The following is a 22,325-nucleotide window of genomic DNA, read 5'->3' as shown; positions in this document are numbered from 1 at the left end:
GAATATTGTGGGAGTGGAGTGGGATAGGGGAAGTATTTGAAAGGCAAACTAAGTCTAAATTTAAGAACAGGGACATTAAAAACTTTATTCAATAAATACAACAAATAATTTAAAAATATACTTCAATTCCAAAGCCAATTAAGAAGAAGAGAGAAAGGGAAAAAAGTGGGGGGAGGAGGAAGGTAGAGTAAAAGAGAAAGAGGCCAAACAATGGTTTTTTTGGGCTGTGTTTCAGAGTGTATCACCCTTGAAAATTCTGATCAAATACTCATGACCCATAAACCCTTAGCCCTTGTTCTGATGGGGCAGCCAAAGGAGTCCACCAGCTGGGAACCATCGCTAAGCTCTGGATCAGAGCATTCTAGAGGCTAGAATTTGGGGGGAGTTTTTAGGAGTAGTTTCCCAGTCATTCCTAAAACCATCCGTCCTAACTCCCAAGCAGGTTTAAATAGTGCAAACTCTTAGGCAGAGAGCTCCCAGCTGCATAGTTTCACAGGTGAGTGTCCCAAGCCAGGGCCTCCAGGAGACAAGTCCCAGAGTACCGAGGGGTCCAAAGCCACTTCGGTGAATGGGATCTAAAGGTGAAGAGGAGAGAGGCCAGGGCACAGAATAAAGCTCCTGGGCTAAGCCGGTGGCCAAGCCAGAAAACAATGCTGGGCAGAAAAGGGTTACAGGGCAGGTAGTCGGACACTGGATTCAACAGGAAGGTGAAGCTGAGGATGCGTATGGAGCAGGGCCAGGAAGATCAGGAGAGCTGAGGGAGAACAGGAAAGGTGGGAGGAAGGAGGAGGCAGCTCAGCAGCAAACTCCAGGAGAAATAACCAGCAGCCCTCACAGATTTGTGATTGTCTCTTAAAAAGATTTATTTTCTCTTCTTGCCTGAATGTACAAAGGCAAAAAGAGTACAGTTTGTATATATATATATTTATATATATATATAAAAAAAACAAGGAACTTGGTAATATACACTTTACAGAAGGTAAGAATCAGGAAGACTGAAATTAAATCCAACAGAGCAACGCCAATGGAACAAAAGCTATGAACAGCAACACTGCCCCTCCAGCCCGGGCCTCCAGCTCGCCCCAACCTGCTCCCAATGCGGGGGCTGAGCACCAAGGCAAGCGGGTGGACTGGGGCAGGAGGGGCTGGGGACAGGGCCCGGGAGGGGCTTGATCCCAGGAGGGGCCCATGGTAGGGGATCACTAGAAAGCTTCCTGGGATGCCCAAGTAATAAAACAAACAACAAAGGCCCAGAATTATGGGGCCAACTAGCTGCCCAGTTGCATCTTGGGGGCATCAAGTAGACAATGGGATGGTGAGGGAATATGGGATAAGTGACATCGGTGGCCTCAAAGCCAGTATACAATAATTCTCTAGCCCTTCTGCAGTCTTAACTCCCAACTCTCTATGTCTTCCCATGGCCCCTTGAAACCTGGAAAGAAGAGACTCAAGAAATCACCATTTCATTTCATAGGGTGCCCTCTTACGCTTCTAAGTGCGTGGTTCTTTGATCTTGTGATGTGTGGAGAGAGTTGGGTAAGAGAAGGAAATTTCATACATATACATGTACAAGGCAGGAAAAGGGGATGAAGGGAACTGCCATACCTTAAAGTGAGGAAGTAGTTGATGTGGATCCTAAAGAGCAGCTCTCCAAACCTTGGCTGATCTAGCTGGGGATGAGGCCCCTTCTCTTTAGCTTCTCCTCTATGGGAAGCTCAGTGAGCAATGTCTGTGAGGGCCTGGGCAAGGGTGGCTCAGAGACAGGCTTGATCTGGTGGTCTTGGCCCTTGGCAGCAAATTTTTCCAGGCTTTGCTTCTAGGGTGGGATGGGGTGGGGATCCCTGCTGAGCGTCTCATCCCTCTGACTAGGTCATGGATGCCACAGCTCCATGACCTGTGTTTCTCCTCCCCATGTAGAGGTGGACAGCAAATGTTTCACTCAGCACTTGTCAAGAATCTCCATAGCTGCTGCTTCATGTTATTTCAGAGAGGAAAGACCGGGCAGGGCACGGCAAGCATCAGGATCTGCCATTGTGGCTTTCACCTACTCTTCTGAGCAGCTTCTGCTCTGAGGATCAAAGAGCCAAATGTTTTTTAAGAATAAAAAAGGAAAAGAAAAACCTGTTCTCTTCTGGAGAACCCAGGGCTGTCCAGCTAATACAGAACTTCATCCTCTATGTTACAGAACAAGTGGAAAGGGCAAGAATGCAGGGCCATGCCTGCCCAATGTGAAAGAAAATTACTCCGAATGGTTTCTTTACAATATGTACAGAGTATGCTGCAGGCCAGTGTACGGATACGAAACACACAACGATATTTAAAAACAGGAACAGGAGCCCAGGAGGCTGAAATTCAGTCACCCTCTTGGTTGGGGTGACTGAGGTGAGGTGGGGTAAAGGTGTCTGCACTAGCTGCTTCCATGGAGGAAAGGGAAGTCACTGCTCAGAGCACTGCCCATGATGGCAGCAGGAGGCAGAGGGAATGATGGGAAAGAGGGAGGCTATTTGGGGCCCTGCCAAGAGGTCTAAAACATGTTTTTTTTTGCAGGGCTCTGAAACCAACTTGAACAAAAACGAGGACATAGAAACCTAGGGGAAAGGTCTGTAGATCAGAGGGGATCCTCTTGGGCAGATGTGACCCTAAGCCTCTCATGTGTAGGGTGCCAGGGTCCTTGGAAATCAGCTACTACTGGGCATTGTGCTTACTATCCCCTATTTCCCATTCTCCAAACTGAGTCAGAGTCAAGTTCCTGCTCCTAGTCATTTTTGGCACTCTGGTCACAATCCCTTTTCTAGCCTACGCTGGTGTCTGTCAGTCTTTATCTCTCTCTCTCAATCCAGAGGGTCAAGGAAAGATAGGAGAGGAGAATAAAGGGATGATACCTCAAAGACAAGTAAGCTTCCCCACACCTTGGGGAAGACATGACCCCAAGAAAGCTACCAAATCATCACTTTCCCAGTACAAAGAGCATAAAACATCCATTGGGGTACTGCCTTTCTAGGGAGAGCAGAGAAATGTTGGCTGCCTCAAAGCACAGCTCCACTGAGTACATTCTGAGACTCTAATAAGTAATGGCTTGGATGTGTTATCCCGAGGTCTAAGCAACAAATAACCTCCCACAGCCAGTGGCCCCTCAAACAAAATGTGTGTTACCAAGAAACACGGCTTATATATTGGCTGACATGGAGGTTATAGATTGAGCTATATAAAATCATGTACTTGTAGACAGAGGAATTGGTCTGTATATATTTGTGGCCCCAAATGAGGAAGATATCATATGACTAAATGACAGGATATCTCCAAGAACTGCTGGGTATTCCCAGGGCCTGCCTTCTGGGCCTTGACCTAAGCTGACCTGGCAGACTCCAAGGTTCCCCATGCTGGGGGAAATACTAGTTTATCTGCCTGAGGCTTAAGAGCTAAGCAGTGGAGAACAAGAGGCAAGACCAGCGTGGGGATCCCCCTGGGAAAGGCACCAAGGGGTTAGGAGGGAAGGGAAAGGGGCAAGGAGTTGGGGAATAAGAAGCAGCAGGACTTAGTGGGGATGCAGGTTCTACTTCACAGACGCCATTCATGCTCCAGCGCCAGCTTGCTCCCAGTGTCCCTAGGGAGCCCTGTGCTGATTTTGGAACCCCTGCCCCCTGCCTCACAGGCAGCTCAAGGCCATGTTGGGGCAGATGCCTTGGTCTTCCTTTCCAGGCCAGGCTGTGAGCGTTTATATGTGCTCATGTAAGAGGGGAGAAGTCTCCACATTTGAAGACCTTGTTTTCACAGTTATGTAGAAAACAACCCCCAATTTCTTTCCTGAGATTCTAGTTCCTCCACATGCTGCCAGTTCCCAGGGTGCAAAGCACTAGGGAGATGCAGAATCTGGTGATGGTGGTAATGATGGTGAGGGGTATGGCTGCTGTGCTGTCTTCAGACCTTACCCAGTGCTTGGGGTGGGGGGGGGTCCCTCCCTGGCTGCAGGGCGGGGGGGTTGGTACTGCTCTGGCAGCAGACCAGGGGCTTAGAGAACAGAGTAGCGGCTTCTCTGGGCTGACGCCATGTTCCCCTGGTTGCTTCCCATGCCTTCATCGCCACAGAGGCCACAAGAGTCATGACTGTGGCTGAGAGAATAAATATTTTTGCTAAGTACCAGCTCTCCAGCTCCTGAGGAAGAGGGAGGGTCAGGTAGTCCGGAGGTCTGGTGGGCGACATAGCCAAGGGTCTGCCTTCAGTCATGGTGGAAACGGCAAACAGGATGATCAACACCATTTAACTGATGTCTAAATGGCACCTTCAGCACCTCCGTGAGCCAGTCCGGGCCCGTGAAGCTGACTTTATCCGGGCACTTGGTGTCTGCAAGGGAAACATGGACAGATAACCAGGCACTCAGCCTGTTGGTAAAATAACCACAAGGTGGCACTCCAAGAGAATGACCTGCAGGAGTGGCCAGTATTGGTCCCTAGGGGACACTGTTTCACAGGCCCTCTCAGATAAACATGGCTTCATGGGAGACTCCTGTATAAGAGGCGTGGCCAGGGTTCCATGGATTCCAGATGGCTGACCCCTCAGAGCTATTCCTCACTTAGGAATTCTGTGATCCAGGTAGCAACTATCCCTGCTTTATATGTTGCCCCAAATTAACAAAAGTTACTTACCATTCTCACCTCCTGGGGGGTGGGTAGAGTGAGGGAGTTGAGCCTTGCTGGCTGGCAACAATGGCTGTAGAAGAAAGCCCTGAGTGAGCAGGAGAACATGTTAGTGTAGCACTCACAGAAACCTTCCATTAACCATATTCCCTGAGTTTTGGGGTGATGACAGAAAAAAAAAATCTGATAACTCAGCCAGATATATTTGCTGGAGATAGATAGTAAGGCTCTATTTCTCAGCTGAGTCTTTCTCTTGGACTATGGGGAACACCTTGTTCCATATGCTTCTGACTATCAAAGCCAGTATTCTGGAGGAGTTTAAGAGTCCCAAAACTCCAAGGGAGGAAATAATATCATACACTTTAATGACTGCAGGAGGTTAGGACTGTACACAGATTAGAAGCTCAAAAAAAAAAAAAGGATTATCATGGGGCAGGGAGGAAGGTCCTAGCTGTGGGCATTACTACTGGGATGAAGATAAACAAAACAAGACAAAACAACAGGTGGTAGAAAAACAGGCTTACCTGCTGCATAGGGTAAGTTGTACTGTGCTGGGAGCAACGAGTACCCCAAGTGGTGGTGGTGGTGGTGTGTGGACATCAGGCGCTGGGAAGGAGAGGTGCGGGGCCGGTCAACACTCCGTTCACCCCCACCAGCTCCCCCAACGCTGCTACAACTGCCACCACTCCCAACCACCCCACAGCCTCCTCGATCTCTCTCCTGAGAAGTTTTATCACTTATCTGGAAAGGAAACCAGAGACACAGAAGCACTAAGTGAGACACACACACATACATAAGTGAGATGCCCAGGGTCCCACCTTATGACCCCTAAAAGTGCAAGACACCTAAGAATCAAGAAGATGCCCTACTAGGGCCATTGCCCCCCTTCTCCCAGACCCTGGGTTTGGCCTTTCTGGTCTTTGGGTAACAGCCAGCATCAGAGTACGTCTCTTACCGTGGGAGACTTGCTCTTGTAGTGACTGGCATGCTGCTGCAAGATGTCCAGGGCTTTGGACTCAGAGCTGGATTTACAACTGACACTGGGGCTGGCTCGTGCCTTGTCAGCATCTTCACTACCTGAGACCTTGCTGCCATATGGGGAAAAAGAGTAGCTGGAAGGCAGGTAGGAACCTGTGGAAGGACAAATCAAACAGTCAGAGATGGGAGAGGTAGAGGACACTCTGCTTTAATGAGCGTCGTTAGGTGGGCTTCAGCTTTCTAACACAGTGTCTTTGGCTGAGACTGTTGGCTTGACCTTTCTTTACAAAGCTTTATAGGAAAAATTTGCTAAGGGATATTAAGAGCACAGCCCTATTTCCTGCAGCCAACTTCCCTAGATCCAATAATGGTTCTTTGAACTGGTCTCAGGTTCATCTTCAAGAAGTGATTTGATAAAGTAGAAAGATCACAGGATCTGGAGTCAGAGCCTTGGTCTCCAAACCCCACCTCTGAGACTTACTAGCTTGGTAACCTTGAGCAAATTAGTAACTGTTTTGAACTTCAGTTTCTTCATCATCAAAAATGAAGATACCCTAAATTTGACTGGCTTTAAAAAAAAAAAAAAAAAAATGAAGATACCAATACTTATTACTTAAGGTGATGGGGAGGATTAAAAAAGATAAATGTGCATAAATCTCACAGGACTGCGCCTGGCTCAGGGCAAGCACTCAACAAATGCAACTATGATTTTTATAAAGATGGGTGTGGGTGACAGGGATAAAGGAACGCCTCAGGGGTAAGACAATTTCCTAATTCTGTTTGAAAAGCTTACTTCTATTTAGAGTGTGCTTTGTAATAATGTCACTAGAATGTTGAGACTATTTAGGCGGCTGTAGGAAGCTGGGAGCTCTAAGGAGTGAGGCTAAAGAAGTGCCCTTCTGCCCCAGAAGCACCCCACGAGGCTCACTAGGCAACATAAATCAGAGAGTAAAGACCATTTTCTCCTAATAAGTTAAAAAAATTTTAAACAGTATAAAGAGCTTATCTTTTCTAAGCTGAATCTAGCTAGACTTCCCCCAAGTCTGACTTCAAACTGCTCTTACCTGGCAGGTGAACATGATCTTGCAACTGAATCCGTGCATCGTTCTGGCCTGCATTCTGTTTGTTCTATGTGTCTCTCCGCTATGATTAAGCTGTAAGCTCCGGGAGTGGAAGGAACTCAATGGCTCTAGTTCTTTTGTACCCCCAACAGTGCCTAGCACACTGCAAAATGTGGAGTATATGGTTTACAAATTCCAGCTGAGGGGAGACGGGAGTGATAGAGAGAGAAGGAGTTTTACTTTTAGTTGGCAATGAGAACTGACTATAGAGGCAATCCTTAAGTTGGAGAAAGGGAGAGAGAGGTGGTCACACAGACTATCATTATGGGTCATTCAAGGAGCTATGGGTTAGGGTGGCCACCTCACAGAACAACTAAGTGAAAAAAAGGGCTGTCATCTAAGTGAGCCTTAATATGCTGTAGGGCTGACTAAGAAAACTCTGGATGTGAAATCTGTGCTTCATTCCCTTTCCAGTGAATGGAATAGCAGCAGGCACTAGGTGCTGTACCTGGGTAGTTCTGCATCATCACAGCAGGCATACTGCGGTAGCTGGGGTGGTTGGGGTCGTAGGATTGGCTGTACGAATAGCCGTGCATGTAGGGGATGTAGGACTGGTGCTGGGTGAGCGGGGAGGACACAGGCACATGGACACTTGGCCGAGGCTCCTTGCTCCCAAGGCGAGACTCCTCCGACGTGGGCAGCTTGCAGTCATTACTTGTGCTTTCCTTTCCATCTTCCTTGGGGATGGAGTCCTTACTCCGACTCCTTTCCTCCTTCAATTTGCGGTCCCGCTCCTCCTTCCACCGCTCATCCTCTGACTTGACGTCTGAGTACTTGGCAGGATAAACATATGTCCACATCCGGGGCTCTGCTTCCTACAACAATCACAGAACAATGACTGGTGTTATACAGCTAAGAGATATATTTCAAGCCCAAGGTTCCAGTAGAACCACCAGAGCAGACAATTACCAGACCTGGGGCAGAGTAGGATCTTGGCCTCTACTGATATTGCTTATGATCCAACTCTGTCTGCTTTTGCTTAAAAAGCCCCTGCCCCTACCTCTGCACCCACCCACAGGGAACAAGATGGGGCAGGGAGAGAAAAGGAAAATCCATCTGTGCATCAGTGGGTGTTTTCTAGGTGAGAACATGCATTCTGGGGAAATGACTGAAACCGAAAGAACAGAACAGAACCAGAAACAACCAGAACCAGAACTGAGGCTGCCCCTTTCAAGATGTTTAGGTTGTTTCACTTCTTCAAACTCGGGGTGGAAAGCTTGTAAGTGCCACTCAGGTCAGAGGAGGGAGGCATAACTATTATACAAAGAGGGAAGGGAAGACAGAAGTCCCATGCATGGAGCAAGATACGAGATTCCAAGTTTCTAGTTATAACTCAATCTATAAAATCCTTGTTAAAGAAACTCGGTAACAGTAATATACTTTTGACCTACTCTAAAAAATGGAGACACCATCAATAATTCATTTCATAGGAACCAAACAGTGGAAAAGGAATAGAGATGCCTGGGTTTTAATCCTCACTCTGCTAGTGAGATCTCAAACAACCCTAGACAAAATAAGCTAACTTGTCTGGGCTGCTCTTGTCAAATGGAAAAACCACCTATTATAAATGCAAAAGTGCTTTTTAAAAAAACGTTATATGAATCCCAGTGCTCTGGGAGGCTGAGGCGGGAGGATTGCTTGAGGCCAGGAGTTTGAGACCAGCCTGGGCAACACAGTGAGACCCCTCTCTATAAAAAATTAAAACATTACCTAGGCATGGTGGCATGCATCTGTAGTCCTAGCTACTTAGGAGGTGGTGGTAGGAGGATCGCTTGAGCCTAGGAGCTGGAAATTGCAGTGAGCTATGACTACATCATTGCATTTCAGCCTGGGCAACAGAGATCTCTACAAAAACATAAAAATAAATTGGCTGGGTGCAGTGGCTCATGCCTGCAATCCCGGCACTTTGGGAGGCCAAGGCAGCTGGATCACTTGAGGTCAGGAGTTCGAGACCAGTCTGACGAACACGGTGAGACCCTATTTCCACTAAAAAAAAAAAAAAAAATTACCTGGGTGTGGTGGCATGTGCCTGTAATCCCAGCCACTAGGGAGGCTGAGGCAGGAGAATAGCTTGAACCTGGGAGGCGGAGGTTGCAGTGAGCCAAAATCGTACCACTGCACTCTAGCCTAGGCAACAGAGTGAGATTCCATCTTGAAAAAATAGTAGGCTGTTCATGGTGTCTCACACCTGTAATCCCAGCACTTTGGGAGGCCGACGCGGGCAGATCACCTGAGGTCGTTAGTTTGAGACCAGCAGCCTGACCAACATGGAGAAACCCCGACTCTACTAAAACTACAAAAAATTAGCTGGGCATGGTGGTGCATGCCTGTAATCCCAGCTACTTAGGGGAAGCTAAGGCAGGAGAATTGCTTGAACCGGGAGGCAGAGGCTGCAGTAAGCTGAGATCATGCCATTGTACTCCAGCCTGGGGAACAAGAGTAAAACTCTGTCTCAAAAAAGAAAAAGAAATAAAGAAAAACTAGTAATAATCAAAATAAACACATTAAAATGGTTTACAAAGGTAAATAATCCTTAAAATTATACATCTCTCCTGCTAACCTCAATTCTGTTGAACCCCTACATAAGGACAGCCCTTATTTGTGAGGAAGACAGAAAGATTATCATATGGTATTTCCACTTCCTCCCAGGGCAACAGTTACCTGTCGGTACCAGAGTATTGGATCCACCTCTGCCTGTCGACCACACTCAGCGCCTGTCTTGGCCTCAGAGGCCTCCTTGCTTAGGTGGCTGGCGTCACTCAGCTTCACTTTTAGGCCTTCAGGGGCCTGGCCAGGGAGTTTTGAACAGTCATCTAACTTGGGAATGATGACTGATTTGGCTGGGTCAGCCCCTGCCTCCTTGGCCTTGCCAGGTCCTGACTTTACCAGGTCTGTCAGGCTGGGGGCCTTGGTGAGAGTTGGTGGAATTGACGGCTTTTGCTTCCACTCTTCCTTGAGTGCTGCATCCCGCTCCTTCAGGCTCATCTCTGCCTTCTTGTCCACTCCCCGCTGCTGCTGCTCTAAACTCTGACGTTTCTGCTGTTCTTCATACTGCTGCCGGTAAGCCGTGTTAGTGCTCAGAAGGTGGGTGTGGTAACTCTGGTCACTGTAGCCATAGGGGGGCACGTAGGCATACTGGTTGTAGTACAGGGACTGCATGTACATGTTGGGACGCTGCTGGATGACCGAAGGCTGCTGACTGGAACTGCTCAGTTCAGGTTTCTTTTCCTCACAGACATCGTTCTTCACTTTCCCTTCTATGCTCTCAGGTTCCTCATCCTTTTTAGTCTTTAGGGCCTGGCTCTCCACTCCTGCCTGGCTGCTGGGGTTCAGAGCCCCTGGGCTGGACTGTGCATAACTTGGAGAATAGTAACTCTCAAAGCCTTGGTAATATGGTGAGTCTTTGCTCTGAGGCTGAGGGGGGAAAAGAGTTTTCTTAGCCCCTTCTTTAACCAATTGCTCAGCGTCCTTTGATTTGACACTGTCTATCTTGCCCTCCCCATCCTCCCCAGCATCAGAAATGTCAGAGTATGCAGGGCTGTTGGTTTTGACTGAGCTGGCTTCAGCTCCATTCTGGGTCACTACATGTAAGGGAGTTAGGGGCTGAGTAGGGGTAGTGTTTTCAAGGCGGCTACTGCCTCCAATGGAAGGGCTGGGGGCATTGTCCGTGAAGCTGTAGATCTTGTCAGCTTCAGCCTTGATGCTAGCCAGTCGGCTTTGGTGGGGGTCTGATGAGCCATTTAGGAGCCCCTCCATTTTCATCCCATCTCCTGAAGACTCCCTGAATGGGCTTTTGCCTTCTTCTACTCGACACACCTTCCCTGGGGTCAGAGGACTTTCAAGTTCCTTCGAAGATTCCTTCTTTTTTTTGTCTTTCTTTTTCTTATCCTTGGCTGGAGTCAAGGCAGGGTTGACTGTGAACGGTTCTCCCATAACAGTGGGCTTGGGCTGAATGGGCTTAAGTTGGGGACTGTTGGGCATGGCTTGTGCCACTGTGGCGGTCAAGCCTGAGGAAGAGCCTGGGCTTGCTGCTGTAAAGGTGGTCGTCTGGAAGGTGTAGATTTGCTGTGGGGGTAGGGCAGGGGCAATGGGACGGGCTGACTTTAAGCTCTTGGAAGGAATCTTTTCAGGTTTTAAAGTAGAAGGTTTTTTACATTTTTCTTTTTCTATACACTTCCTGTCTAAAGTATCAAAGGCATCGTTGCTTGTTTCATCCATCACTGAGGGTCCATCATCAGAGCCATCATTGGATAAGGCCCCAAGGTCTGTGTCGCCTTCCCCACTCAACTTTTTCTTACAGAGGCCTTTTGTGCTGAATTTGCTTGAAGGAGAAGGGCTATGAGGCTCTACAAGCCGAACTTTGGGGGTAGCTGAGCGGGCAGGGGACAAGGAACCTTTCTGTGTGACAGATGCACCATTGCAGCTCCCAAGATCTGCATGGAGAATAGGTTCCTCTCCGTACTCACTGTCCCCATCTGCTTCCGGCTTGCTGTCATCATCTGTATGGGCATGAGCTTGGTGGTACTTAAGTCCATTGATGTGCTTGTACTTCTTGTTGCAGTTTGGGTGGGGACAGTCAATCAGGACTGGGGAGGGACAGTTTCTGTCCAGAACAGTGGGTTCTACCTTGGTCCCAGGGAGTGGGCCAGTGGCTGAGCCCATGGAATTAGTACGGACACGTTTGCTCCCTTTGGAGTCCTCTGAGCTAGAATTCAGTTCCATGTCTGAAAGAGGTTTGTTTTTCCGCTTATTAGCTGAGGAAGGGCTGGCCTTGACATCCTCAGAAGTGCTGCTGGCAGGTGGGCGATGCTCCGAAGAATTCTGGCTGCCCCGACGGCCTTTGCTATTGGCTCCTGCTCGGGTTTTGCTGCTGCTACTGGTCCCTTTGCTGTCAGAGGCTGTGGCTGTCTCATTGACAGGTGTGTTACTGTTGGGACGCATGCGTTTGCCTCTACCCCGACCATTGCGCATTTCCAGGTCACTGGTCGGGGAGTCACAGAACCTTGGCAAAGGATAAACACAACGGTATTATGAAGATGAGAAAACATCTTTAAACTAGTTTGGCTGTAGCCTCCAGAAGAACTATCCAGATGATGACTATAATTTTCAATCAATATGATTTGTTAAAAGAAATTCTGATTGGGAACTGCACTAAATGGTGAATTCCTGGGATGCTATCTGCCTGCTAGCTACTTATTATTCCCCAACACTGACCTCTAAAGCCGTGCAGAGTTTGCTCCATAAGACAAACAGTCATGTCTACATTTCCTATATGCACCCATAGTCATGGTTTCAGTAAAGATGTTAGAAATCATCCAGGAAATTGAGGCCAGGCATGCTAAGTGACTTGTTCAAGGTCACATCATTGATTAACGGCAATGTACGACAAGACCCTAGCTCTACTTTTAGCCCAATGCCTTTTTCCTACACACCTCACTGTGAAGATATAGAAAGGAAGAACAAAGCACCTATCCATTTAAGAGTTCCCTAAACATCAGATATAACTAAGAGTACGTGAGTTCTTTGAATGTCTGGAGATCTGCACCTAGGGGTCATTCCTCATAGGCCCTAAAGTGGCTTTTCATGAAGCTTGAAACACTCCCTAGAATTAAACCTTTAGCTAAGATTGGTTCCCTTGTAGATCTAAAGATGGTTTTGACTCTCTTGTCCCAGGGGGCAACTGGAGTAGGTTGTTTCTAAGACAGTAGGAACCATAGCTATTGCAGAAAAAAGGCAAATTTTGTCAAATATCTCCTTTGGGTTCCCAGAATAGTCCTATTGTAAAGCTACTTACTGCTTCCCTGTTATCAACCTACTCACTCAGCTCCTATCTTTCTGGATTCTTGTCTGCTCAAAGCAGATATAAGTCCTTCCAATAGGTTTCTCAGAAATGCAAAGGGAGGGCGTAAAGAACTTTGCAAACTTGTTTTGACTCATCTGCTTCTGATTCTTATCAGGGCAACTATTATTGTCTGAATATAGTCTTATAAATGTCTAAGCCTCTAGAGACCTGGCCCAGCATCTCTGAAAATTAGGAGGCATAAATAACCCTAGGTAGAGCATAATCACATCTGAGAAAAAAAAAGTGGTATGGAATCAAGAACTTTAAAATACCTTTCCTTGGGATATTTCTGCCCATCTTTGTTTCATAGAAACAATGGGCGAACTTTTTCTAAAACAACTGTCCAGATAATAACTACCATTTTCTTTTTCTTTTTAGATGAAGTTTCGCTCCTGTTGCCCAGGCTGGAGTGGAGTGGCATGATCTTGGCTCACTGCAACCTCTGTCTCCTGGGTTCAAGCAATTATCTTGCCTCAGCCTCCCAAGTAGCTGGGATTACGGGCATGTACCACCACATCCAGCTAATTCTGTGTTTTTAGTAGAGATGGGGTTTCTCCATGTTGGTCAGGCTGGTGTCGAACTCCAGACCTCAGGTGATCTGCCTGCCTCAGCCTCTCAGAGTGCTGGGATTATACTGCCCAGCCCCAATAGCTATCATTTTCAATGAATATAATTCATTAAAGGAAACTGTGACTGCATGGGAATTGCATTAATTGGTAAGCTCCTAGGATGTTACCTTATGTTAGCTGTAAATTACCCCCAGCGCTTGGGTTCCCCAAACCCTGACAAACTGGGCACTAATATTAGGAACAAGCTGTACAGTGCTATTGATTGAAATATCCATCTAAAGGTCAAATTGCAACATGAAAAGGTCCTTGTGAAACCCCTATGTTCTAGTAGAGTTTATAAAACTAAAAATGTTCTTGAGTTCAAATTTCTGAGGAATAGCTACTATAAATGAATGTTTGCTCACTCATGGTTAGATGTTACGGCTTTGGTCTCAGGGTGACTTTAATAATTCCAGACAAAGGCTTAAATAGGATTTTCTCCCCATTTCCCCAACATATCCCCTGAACATTTTACTTTTTTCCCCCCTAATTTTAAAAACATGGAACACTTCACAAATTTGCATGTCATCTTTGTGTAGGGACCATGCTAATCTTCTCTGTATTGTTCCAATTTTAATATATGTACTGTTGAAGTGAGCACCCCCTGAACACTTTAATACACAATTCATTCAGTCTTCTTGAATGTCAATACAGTACTTTCCCTGGTATCTACACCATCGTGTCCTTTAAAAGTTGTGTGTATAATTCTAGCAGGATAAAAGTACAAGAGATCACCAATTACAGTGGTTCTGACTAATATAAACTAAATAGCTGTAAGTGCTTACCTTGGGGGTGCCCAATCATGTCGTGTGCAGTCAAGAAGTGTACCCACATATGTCTTGTTCCTCCACGTTACATTTACCACCAACATCCCTGGAAAATAAAAGCATACAGATATAGACAAGAAACATCCCATTTGTCACTGAGAAGAGTGTTCTTTGGATCAGCACTCTGACTTCTCTAAGAGGGTTTAGGAGATGCTCTGGGTACCAATGGGACAAATAGGATTGGGCCAGAATAGTTCCATAGGAATTGCCTACAATGCCACTGAGGCCCCTTAGGATGGGTAACAGTTATAAAGACTTCATAGTCTGCAAAATAAATAAATAAATAAAATACTTCAACAACAACAACAACAACAACAACAAATATATATATATTTTTAAAAAGACTTCATGGTCAGGTCAAGACACATTTTATTTTTGTTTTTGGAGATGGGGTCTTGCTCTGTTGCCCAGGGTAAGAGTGGAGCCTCAATTGATCGTCCCTCTTCAGCATCCCAAGTAGCTGAGACCACAGGGGCATGCCACCAAACCTGGATAATTAAAAAAAAATTTTTTTTTTGGCCAGGTGTGATGGCTCACGCCTGTAATCTCAGTACTTTGGGAGGCGAAGGTAGGCAGATCACTTGCAGCCAGGAGCTCAAGAGCAGGCTAGCCAATATGGGGAGAACCCGTCTCTACTAAAATTATAAAAATTAACTGGGGCTGGGCACAGTGGCTCACGCCTGTAATCCCAGCACTTTGGGAGGCCGAGGCAGGCGGATCACGAGGTCAAGAGATCGAGACCATCCTGGCCAACATGGTGAAACCCTGTCTCTACTAAAAATACAAAAAAATTAGCTGGGCATGGTGGTGCGCGCCTGTAGTCCCAGCTACTCGTGAGGCTGAGGCAGAAGGATTGCTTGAACTCGGGAGGCGGAGGCTGCAGTGAGCCAAGGTCGCGCCACTGCACTCCAGCCTGGCGCCTGGTGATGGAGTAAGACTGTCTCAAAAAAAAAAAAAAAAAAAAAATTAACTGGTCATGGTGGCATGTGTCTGTAATCCCAGCTACTGAGGAGGCCGAGGCAGGAGAATCGCTTGAACCCAGGAGGCGGAGTTTACAGTGAGCTGAGATTGTGCAACTGCACTCCAGCCTGGGCAACAGAGTGGCACTCTGTCTCAAAAAAATAAAAAAAGCTTTTGACTAGTTAAGGTAGTTATTCCAAAATTCAAAAGGTAGCAAAAAAAAAAAAAAAAAAAGGAAAAATCCCCAACAAACCCTAATATAAAATGAACTGTCCCTTCTGTCACTGTTCTTTGGTCTTCCATTTCCCCTATGTAGAAACATCCAAAAGTCTTCCACAGATATTTTATATGCATATATAGCAAATGTTTATACATTCTTCCTTAAATGATAGCAATATACACAATGTTCTGCACAATGCTTTTTCCATGTACCCAAATTTTTTGGATCATCCCATATGTGGAGACAGACAGCTACTTCATTCTTTTCAGTGGCTGCATTTGAATGGACACTTAGGTTGCTTCAATCTTCTGCTATTACAAATAAATGACAATGAACAATCTTGCACAAATGTTTCATCTTATCTGTAAGAATATGCCTGTAAGATGAATTCCTCTAAGTAAAACTGCTCATCACAATGAATCTGTATTTGGAGTCCTGATAAATACTGCCATACCGCCTCCAAATTGCCTCAAAGAAGGTGTACTCATTCATATACCCATTTATAGTAGCCCAGGAAATACCTCTTCCCCTTTTCCTTTGGCAACAGTGTTTTCATTTTGTTCTTTGCTAATATGGTAAAAGAAAAATTATGTTTTGTATAGGGGTTTTTTATTGGGGGGGGGCATTTAAATTCTTTTAAAGACAATGTCTTACTATGTTTTCCAGATTGGGTTCAAACCCTTGGGCTCAAGTGATCCTCCGCTGTCCATTTTGCTCAGGCTGGTCTTGAACCCCTGAGCTCAAACAATCCGTTTGCCAAAGTGCTGAGATTACAGGCGTGAGCCACTGCACCTGACTCCATTCAGTCTTTTACCATTAAATATATTCAGTTTTAGCTCCAATGGGTCTGGGATACTAGAGACAAAAAGAAAACCCAGGGAACTCATCACCATATTGTTTCTAAGGTCTTGAGGCCCATAGCTGGTCTGCCTTCTTCTACCTTTCACAGTCTTGTTATATTTGTTTTATATATAATTTCCAGGGTTTTTATTGTATTTAGTGGGAGGAATAGGGAAAAAATCTGTCTACTCCATCTTCTCTGAAGTGGAAGTCCTGGTTAATTTTTATTGGTTATCTTTCTTAAAATTAGATTACTATTATTAACATTTTGGTTTGCAGCCTTATAATGAGTGGGATGTTTTTGTTTTTACCTTTTCCCCTTTCTCTGTGTCATGACTTTGCAATTTCTTTCTTCTGGTCCCCTAAGGACTCAGTCCAGTAGGTCTTCAAATGGCCTATGCCACAGTGAAATTTAGGATATCACAGTTATATTCTAATAATGAATCAGCTTGAAACTGTCCTTCCCAACTCCTTAAAGCTTCCATCCTTCACTGCTCAATTAACTATTTTAAGCCACCTTTCATAACGCTGATTGGGGGTTAGCATCTTACTCCCCTGGCCTCACATTCTTAGTCTATGAGCATTTTTAGTATCTATTTACCCCTCAGAAATCACCTCTCATGTACTATTCTTTGTTCCCAGAATCTAGAGGTCAGCCAGTGTCCACAGCTTCAGCCTCACTTCTAGTGACTTACATCTCTGCTTATTTATTATTTTTTCTTTTTGAGACAGAGGTTTGCTCTTGTTGCCCAGGCTGGAGTGCAACAGCACGATCTTGGCTCACAGCAACCTCCACCTCCTGGGTTCAAGTGATTCGCCTGCCTCAGTCTCCCGAGTTGCTGCGATTACAGGTGCCTACCACCACACCAGGCTAATTATTCTTTTTAACGTAGAGACGGAGTTTCACCATGTTGGCCAGGCTGGTCTTCAACTCCTGACCTTCTGATCTGCCCACCTTAGCCTCCCAAAGTGCTGGGATTACAGGCGTGAGCCACTGTGCCTGGCCAATTTTTGTATTTTTAGTAGAGATGGGATTTCACCATGTTGGCCAACCTGGTCTTGAACTCCTGACCTCAGGTGATCCTTCTGCTCAGCCTCCGCATGAGCCACCATGCCCAGCCCCAAGGCACATTTTCTATGGAATGTATCAAGACAATAAATGTGGAGATCTGGAATTATCCTTTTGTCTTTGGTCACACACTAATAAATACTTTTTGATTTGGCACTTCCAGGACCTATGTCTAAAAACTCACTTATATTCATTTATTCTTTTTTTGGGGGGTGGGGGGGACAGAGTCTTGCTTTGTCACCAGGTGCCAGGCTGGAGTGCAGTGGCAAGATCTCAGCTCACTGCAACCTCTGCCTCCCAGGCTCAAGCAATTCTGCCTGAGCCTCCCGAGTAGCTGGGACTACAGATGCATGCCACCACATCCAGCTAATCTTTATATTTTAGTAGAGACGGGGTTTCACTATGTTGGCCAGGATGGTCTTGATCTCTTGACCTCGTGATCTGCCAGCTTCGGCCTCCCAAAGTGCTGGGATTACAGGCATGAGCCACTGTGACCAGCCTTACTCATTTCTTCTTTGACATACGATGGCGTCTAAAAATCACCAGATACAGAGTCAGAAAACCTTGGTGCAAATCTTGGCTTTGTTATAGTGTAACCTTGAACAAGTCGCGTAGCTTCTACGAATCTCAGATTTTTAATCAATAATATGGGATTAAAACAGAAATAAATTATAAAATTAATAAATTCAACAACTGACTTACAGTAGGTTTTCAAGAAATAAATACAAAGGGAGTGCTTTAGGCGAAACTATGGAGTATCAGGACTTGAATCCGAACACTTGGTTGTGGCTTTAAATAAGGCCTTATTTAGCCCTTGTTTTCTTTGAAATCAAAATGTAGGGTGCTTCATCATAAAACCAAATCAGGCAAGGGAGAGGAAAAAAAGAATTATCCTACCCAAGAAGTCTCATTCTAAGAAAATTAGGGCAGGAGAGAACTTTGGTTTAGTAAGTTGGATTCTTCTTTTTCAGCCTTACCAGGTTAAGCAGAACAATCCATTGGATTGTGATTCAAACATTCATCAAACATCTATTATGAGTGTGACACAGTGGCTCACGCATGGAACCCCAGTGCTTTGGGAGACTGAGGCAGGAGGATCTGTCAAGGCCAGGTATTCAAGACCAGCCTGGGCAACACAGTGAGACCTGTCTCTACAAAAAAAAAAAAAAAAAAAAAAAAATTAAAAACTAGCCAATTGTGGTGGTGCCCACCTGAAGTCCCAACAATCTGGGAGTCTGAGGTGGGAAGGTCACAAGCCCAAGAGTTCAAAGCTACAGTGAAGCTATGTCTGTGCCACTGCACTCCACCCTAGGTGACAGGGTGAGACTCCATCTCTAAAAATAAGAGAAACTTAGCCAGGAGCAATGGTTCGTGCCTATAATCCCAGCACTTTGGGAGGCCGAGGTGGGTGGATCACCTGAGGTCAGGAGTTTGAAACCAGCCTGACCAATATGGTGAAACCCAGTCTCTACTAAAATATAAAAATTAGCCGGGCATGGTGGCAGGCGCCTATAATCTCAGCTACCTGGGAGGCTGAGGCAGGAGAAATGCTTCAACCCAGGAGACGGAGGTTGTAGTGAGCTGAGATTGTGTCACTGCATTCTAGCCTGGGCAACAAGAGCGAAACTCCGTCTCAAAAAAAGAAGAAAAACTTTCAGCCAAGTGCGGTGGCTCACACCTATAATCCCAGCACTCTGGGAGGCCACGGCAGGTGGATCACTTGAGGTCAGGAGTTCAAGACCAGCCTGGCCAAGATGGTGAAATCCCATCTCTACTAAAAATACAAAAATTAGCTGGGCATGGTGGCGGGTGCCTGTAGTCAGGAGGCTGTGGCAAGAGAATCGCTGAACCCAGAAGGTGGAGGTTGCAGTGAGCCAAGATTGTGCCACTGCACTCCAGCCTTGGCAACAGAGCAAGGCTCCATCTCAAAAAATAAAGTAGAAAATAAAAATAAAACTATTATGTGCTAGATGTTTTCATATTCTCTTACTGAATATTTACAGCTTTAAATCACTTTTATTTTTGTTTATTTATTTAATTTTAGACAGTGTCTCTCTGTTGTTCAGGCTGAAGTGCAGTGGTACAATCTCAGCTCACTGCAACCTCTGCCTCCCAGGTTCAAGCAATTTTTGTGCCTCAGCCTCCCAAGTAGCAGGGACTACAAGTGTGCACTACCACGCAGAGCTGATTTTTTTATTTTTATTAGAGACAGACTCCATGTTGGCTAGGCTGGTTTTGAACTCCTAGCCTCAAGCAATCCACCAAACTGGGCCTCTGAAAGTGCTGGGATTACAGTAGTCACTGTACTTGGCCAGTAGCTTTTATTTTTATTTATTTATTTGTGTCAATTTTTTTTTTTTTTTGAGACAGAGTTTCACTCTGTTGCCCAGGCTAGAGTACAGTGGCATAATCTCCACTCACTGCAACCTCCGCCTCCTGGGTTCAAGTGATTCTCTTGCCTCAGCCTCCCAAGTAGCTGGAATTACAGGTATTTGTTTATTAAAAAAATTTTTTTGTTTGTTTGTTTAAAAATAGAGACGGAGTCTCACCATGTTGCCCAGGCTGGTCTTGAACTCTTGGTCTCAAGTGATCCTCCTGCCTTGGCTTCCTAAAGAGCTGAGATTACAGGCATGAACCATAGCACCTGGCTTTAAATCACTTTTTGAGGAAGGCAGGCCATAAATGGATGCCAAAAATCCTGTCATATAAGGATTGTTAAGGCTCCTTTGCAAAGGAGGAAATGAAACACCAGAAAGTATAAATAATTTACTGAAAGGTTCGCTCTTAATGGTCGGATCTTTCAGACTCTAAGGCATGACACGGCTATCTCTAATGGGTTCTGATTCTTTTCACACAATTTTCTTAGACTGTCCTGTTACCTTCACCTTAGATAAAAGACACATATGGGATTGCAGGGGATCATCCAGAGGGGAAAAGGACAGAAATCCCATTCCTTTCCAGTGCCCTGGCATCTTAAGGGAAATGGCATATCTCCTAAAAAAGTAATAAAGCTAAATTCTCTCTATTAGCAAAGTGATTTCAAGTGACGTCTTCCCCCAAAGATGGCCTGCTCTGATTAATGCATAATCAGTTCAATAGGAACAGAGTCCATTTGTTTCTAGACAAGGTAAGACTTAAAGACAGGCATCTCATTTACAATGGTAGATGAGCACAGCTGTACACAGACAGCGGGCACAGAACTAGAAGATGAATGTCGTTACTATTCAGGAAACAGCTGGGCAGGAACACAGGTTTATATAAATCTGGCTTCCTCCTTTGGTATAACTGCAAACTTTAGCAATAATGAATGAGCTGAGGAGAAGACAGGTCAAAGTGCTGGAAATGGGAGAAGGAAAGAGAAAAAATTCTAATATGGAAAGACAAACGGAGGCTTGTTTAAATGTCAAAGGAAACACATTGTTGAGGTGTAATACTCTTCCTACAAGGTTCCAAATTGAGACAGCTGGGAGAACAGGACGACAGGAAAGAAAAGCAGCAAGTAACACTTAACAGATCTATTTCTCTATTAGAAATTAGGTCTTTTCAAACAATTAAAGGATAGCTTTAGGGCAGTAAGCTGAAGAGAAAGAAAAAGTGGTCTTTATCTTAGAAAGCACTGTTTTTCCTAAGTGTTCACAAAGTAAGGAAAGGCTCAGCATGTTTGGGATAACACAGTTAAACAACAGTAGCAACAAACAGTGCTTCCTGTTTGCCTGGAGTCTTAAAAGTTACCAAGAGTCTTATGGACATAATCTAATTACCCATTATTTTCAGAGTACTCACTATTCTCCCTTCTTAAAGGTGATCAATATTGGAGCAAGGTAAAGGGGAAATAACGACATGTATGAGGCACTAGTCAGGTTCCCCCATTTTTTTTCACTGTTGTTTTTTCAGATGGAGACTCTGTCAGGAGTACAGTGGGGCAATCTCAGGTTACTGCAACCTCCACCTCCTAGGTTCAAGCTTTTCTCCTGCCGCAGCCTCCCAAGCAGCTGGGATTACAGGAGTGCACTCCCACGCCTAATGGTTAATTTTTGTATTACAGGTTCTACCTGATTCTTTTCTTGGTAGAGATGGGGTTCTACCATGTTGGCCAGGCTGGTCTCGAACTCCTAATCTCCAGTGATCCACCTGCCTCAGCCTCCCAAAGTGCTGGGATTACAGGCATGAGCTGCCGCACTGGGCCAGGTTCCCCCAGTTCTTAGGAGTGAATGCTGAGATCAACTCAATCCCAAAGCAACACTGCTTTGTTTCAGAGAATAATTCAAAACCTCAAAATGTCTGTGTAGTCAAGGCTGATCCAAGTATAATAGTGGAAAGAGATTTTTTTTCTAGGCCTCTCATTTTTACTATTTCCATTAGTACACACTTTCAGCTCCTTCATGCTCAGATCAACTCCATCCAGGAAACACTTTTTTCACTTGGCTTCCAGAACACTACACTCTCCTGGTTTTCCTCCTATCTCTCTGGTCATTCTTCAGCATCTTCTGCTGGTACTTCATGGCTGGCTGATGACTCAAACTTCTATCTCTACCCCCAACCTCTCCCCTAAACTCCAGATTCATATATCTCATCACAAACTTGACATTTCCATTGGATATCTAAATGGAGATCTCAAACTTAACATGTTCCAAACTGAGCTCCCGATACCCATCCTCTCCTTAACACCCCCACCACCAAGAACAACAATAATAACTTGCTCTGAGTTCTCCCTATCTGAGGTAATGGCATCTACATCCTTCTAGGTGTTCAGGTCAAAAGCCTTAGAGTTTTACTTAACTCCTCTCTTACTATCATGTCCCCACACCTGACCATCAGCAAATCTTTTTGGCTCAACCTTCAAAATCTATCTAGATTTTGATCATTTCCCATTACCTCCACTCCTACCACTCCAAGCACTCCTTGAATTATTGCAATCGCTTCCAAACTTGCTTCCACCCTTATTGCTTTCTGATCTGTTCTCAACATAGAAGCCAGAGAGATCCTGTTAAATAAAACCTGTCATAGCCTATCATTTCTCTGTATAAAACCTTTTTTTTTTTTTTTTCCTGAGACAGAGTTTTGCTCTCGTTGCCCAGGCCGGAGTGCAATGGCACAGTCTCGGCTCACCGCAACCCCTGCCTCCCAGGTTCAAGTGATTCTCCTGTCTCAGCCTCCTGAGTAGCTGGTATTATAGGCACCCACCACCACACCCGGCTAATTTTTGTATTTTTAGCAGAGATGGGG

At 45.4% G+C, this 22,325-nt stretch overlaps 1 protein-coding gene and 1 non-coding gene across 3 annotated transcripts in view; both read right to left on the bottom strand.

Annotated features, from left to right (window-relative positions):
* Positions 1 to 3,662: 3,662 nt before the first annotated feature.
* ZNF609 (zinc finger protein 609) overlaps positions 3,663 to 22,325 on the bottom strand; it is a 186,517-nt gene continuing 167,854 nt past the window's right edge. The window contains exons 3-9 of one of the 2 annotated variants that reach the window (XM_035258815.3): positions 13,969 to 14,056; positions 9,395 to 11,735; positions 7,182 to 7,548; positions 5,590 to 5,765; positions 5,159 to 5,375; positions 4,644 to 4,722; positions 3,663 to 4,341 (exon numbers count right to left, since the gene is read on the bottom strand). In XM_035258815.3, the coding sequence (XP_035114706.3) occupies positions 4,649 to 4,722; positions 5,159 to 5,375; positions 5,590 to 5,765; positions 7,182 to 7,548; positions 9,395 to 11,735; positions 13,969 to 14,056 (3,263 nt within the window). In that variant the 3' untranslated portion in view covers positions 3,663 to 4,341; positions 4,644 to 4,648. The remainder of the gene's footprint in view (positions 4,342 to 4,643; positions 4,723 to 5,158; positions 5,376 to 5,589; positions 5,766 to 7,181; positions 7,549 to 9,394; positions 11,736 to 13,968; positions 14,057 to 22,325) is intronic. The other variant, XM_035258817.3, reaches the window with a different exon arrangement.
* LOC118145247 (U6 spliceosomal RNA) lies at positions 13,678 to 13,784 on the bottom strand. Its single transcript, XR_004730375.1, has one exon. It is a non-coding gene; the product is annotated as a U6 spliceosomal RNA (small nuclear RNA).

The sequence above is a fragment of the Callithrix jacchus genome, chromosome 8, assembly GCF_049354715.1.
Source record: "Callithrix jacchus isolate 240 chromosome 8, calJac240_pri, whole genome shotgun sequence".
Taxonomy (NCBI): domain Eukaryota; kingdom Metazoa; phylum Chordata; class Mammalia; order Primates; family Cebidae; genus Callithrix; species Callithrix jacchus.
Note: the sequence above shows the minus strand (reverse complement) of the source record. Positions and strands in the feature narration are given on the sequence as shown.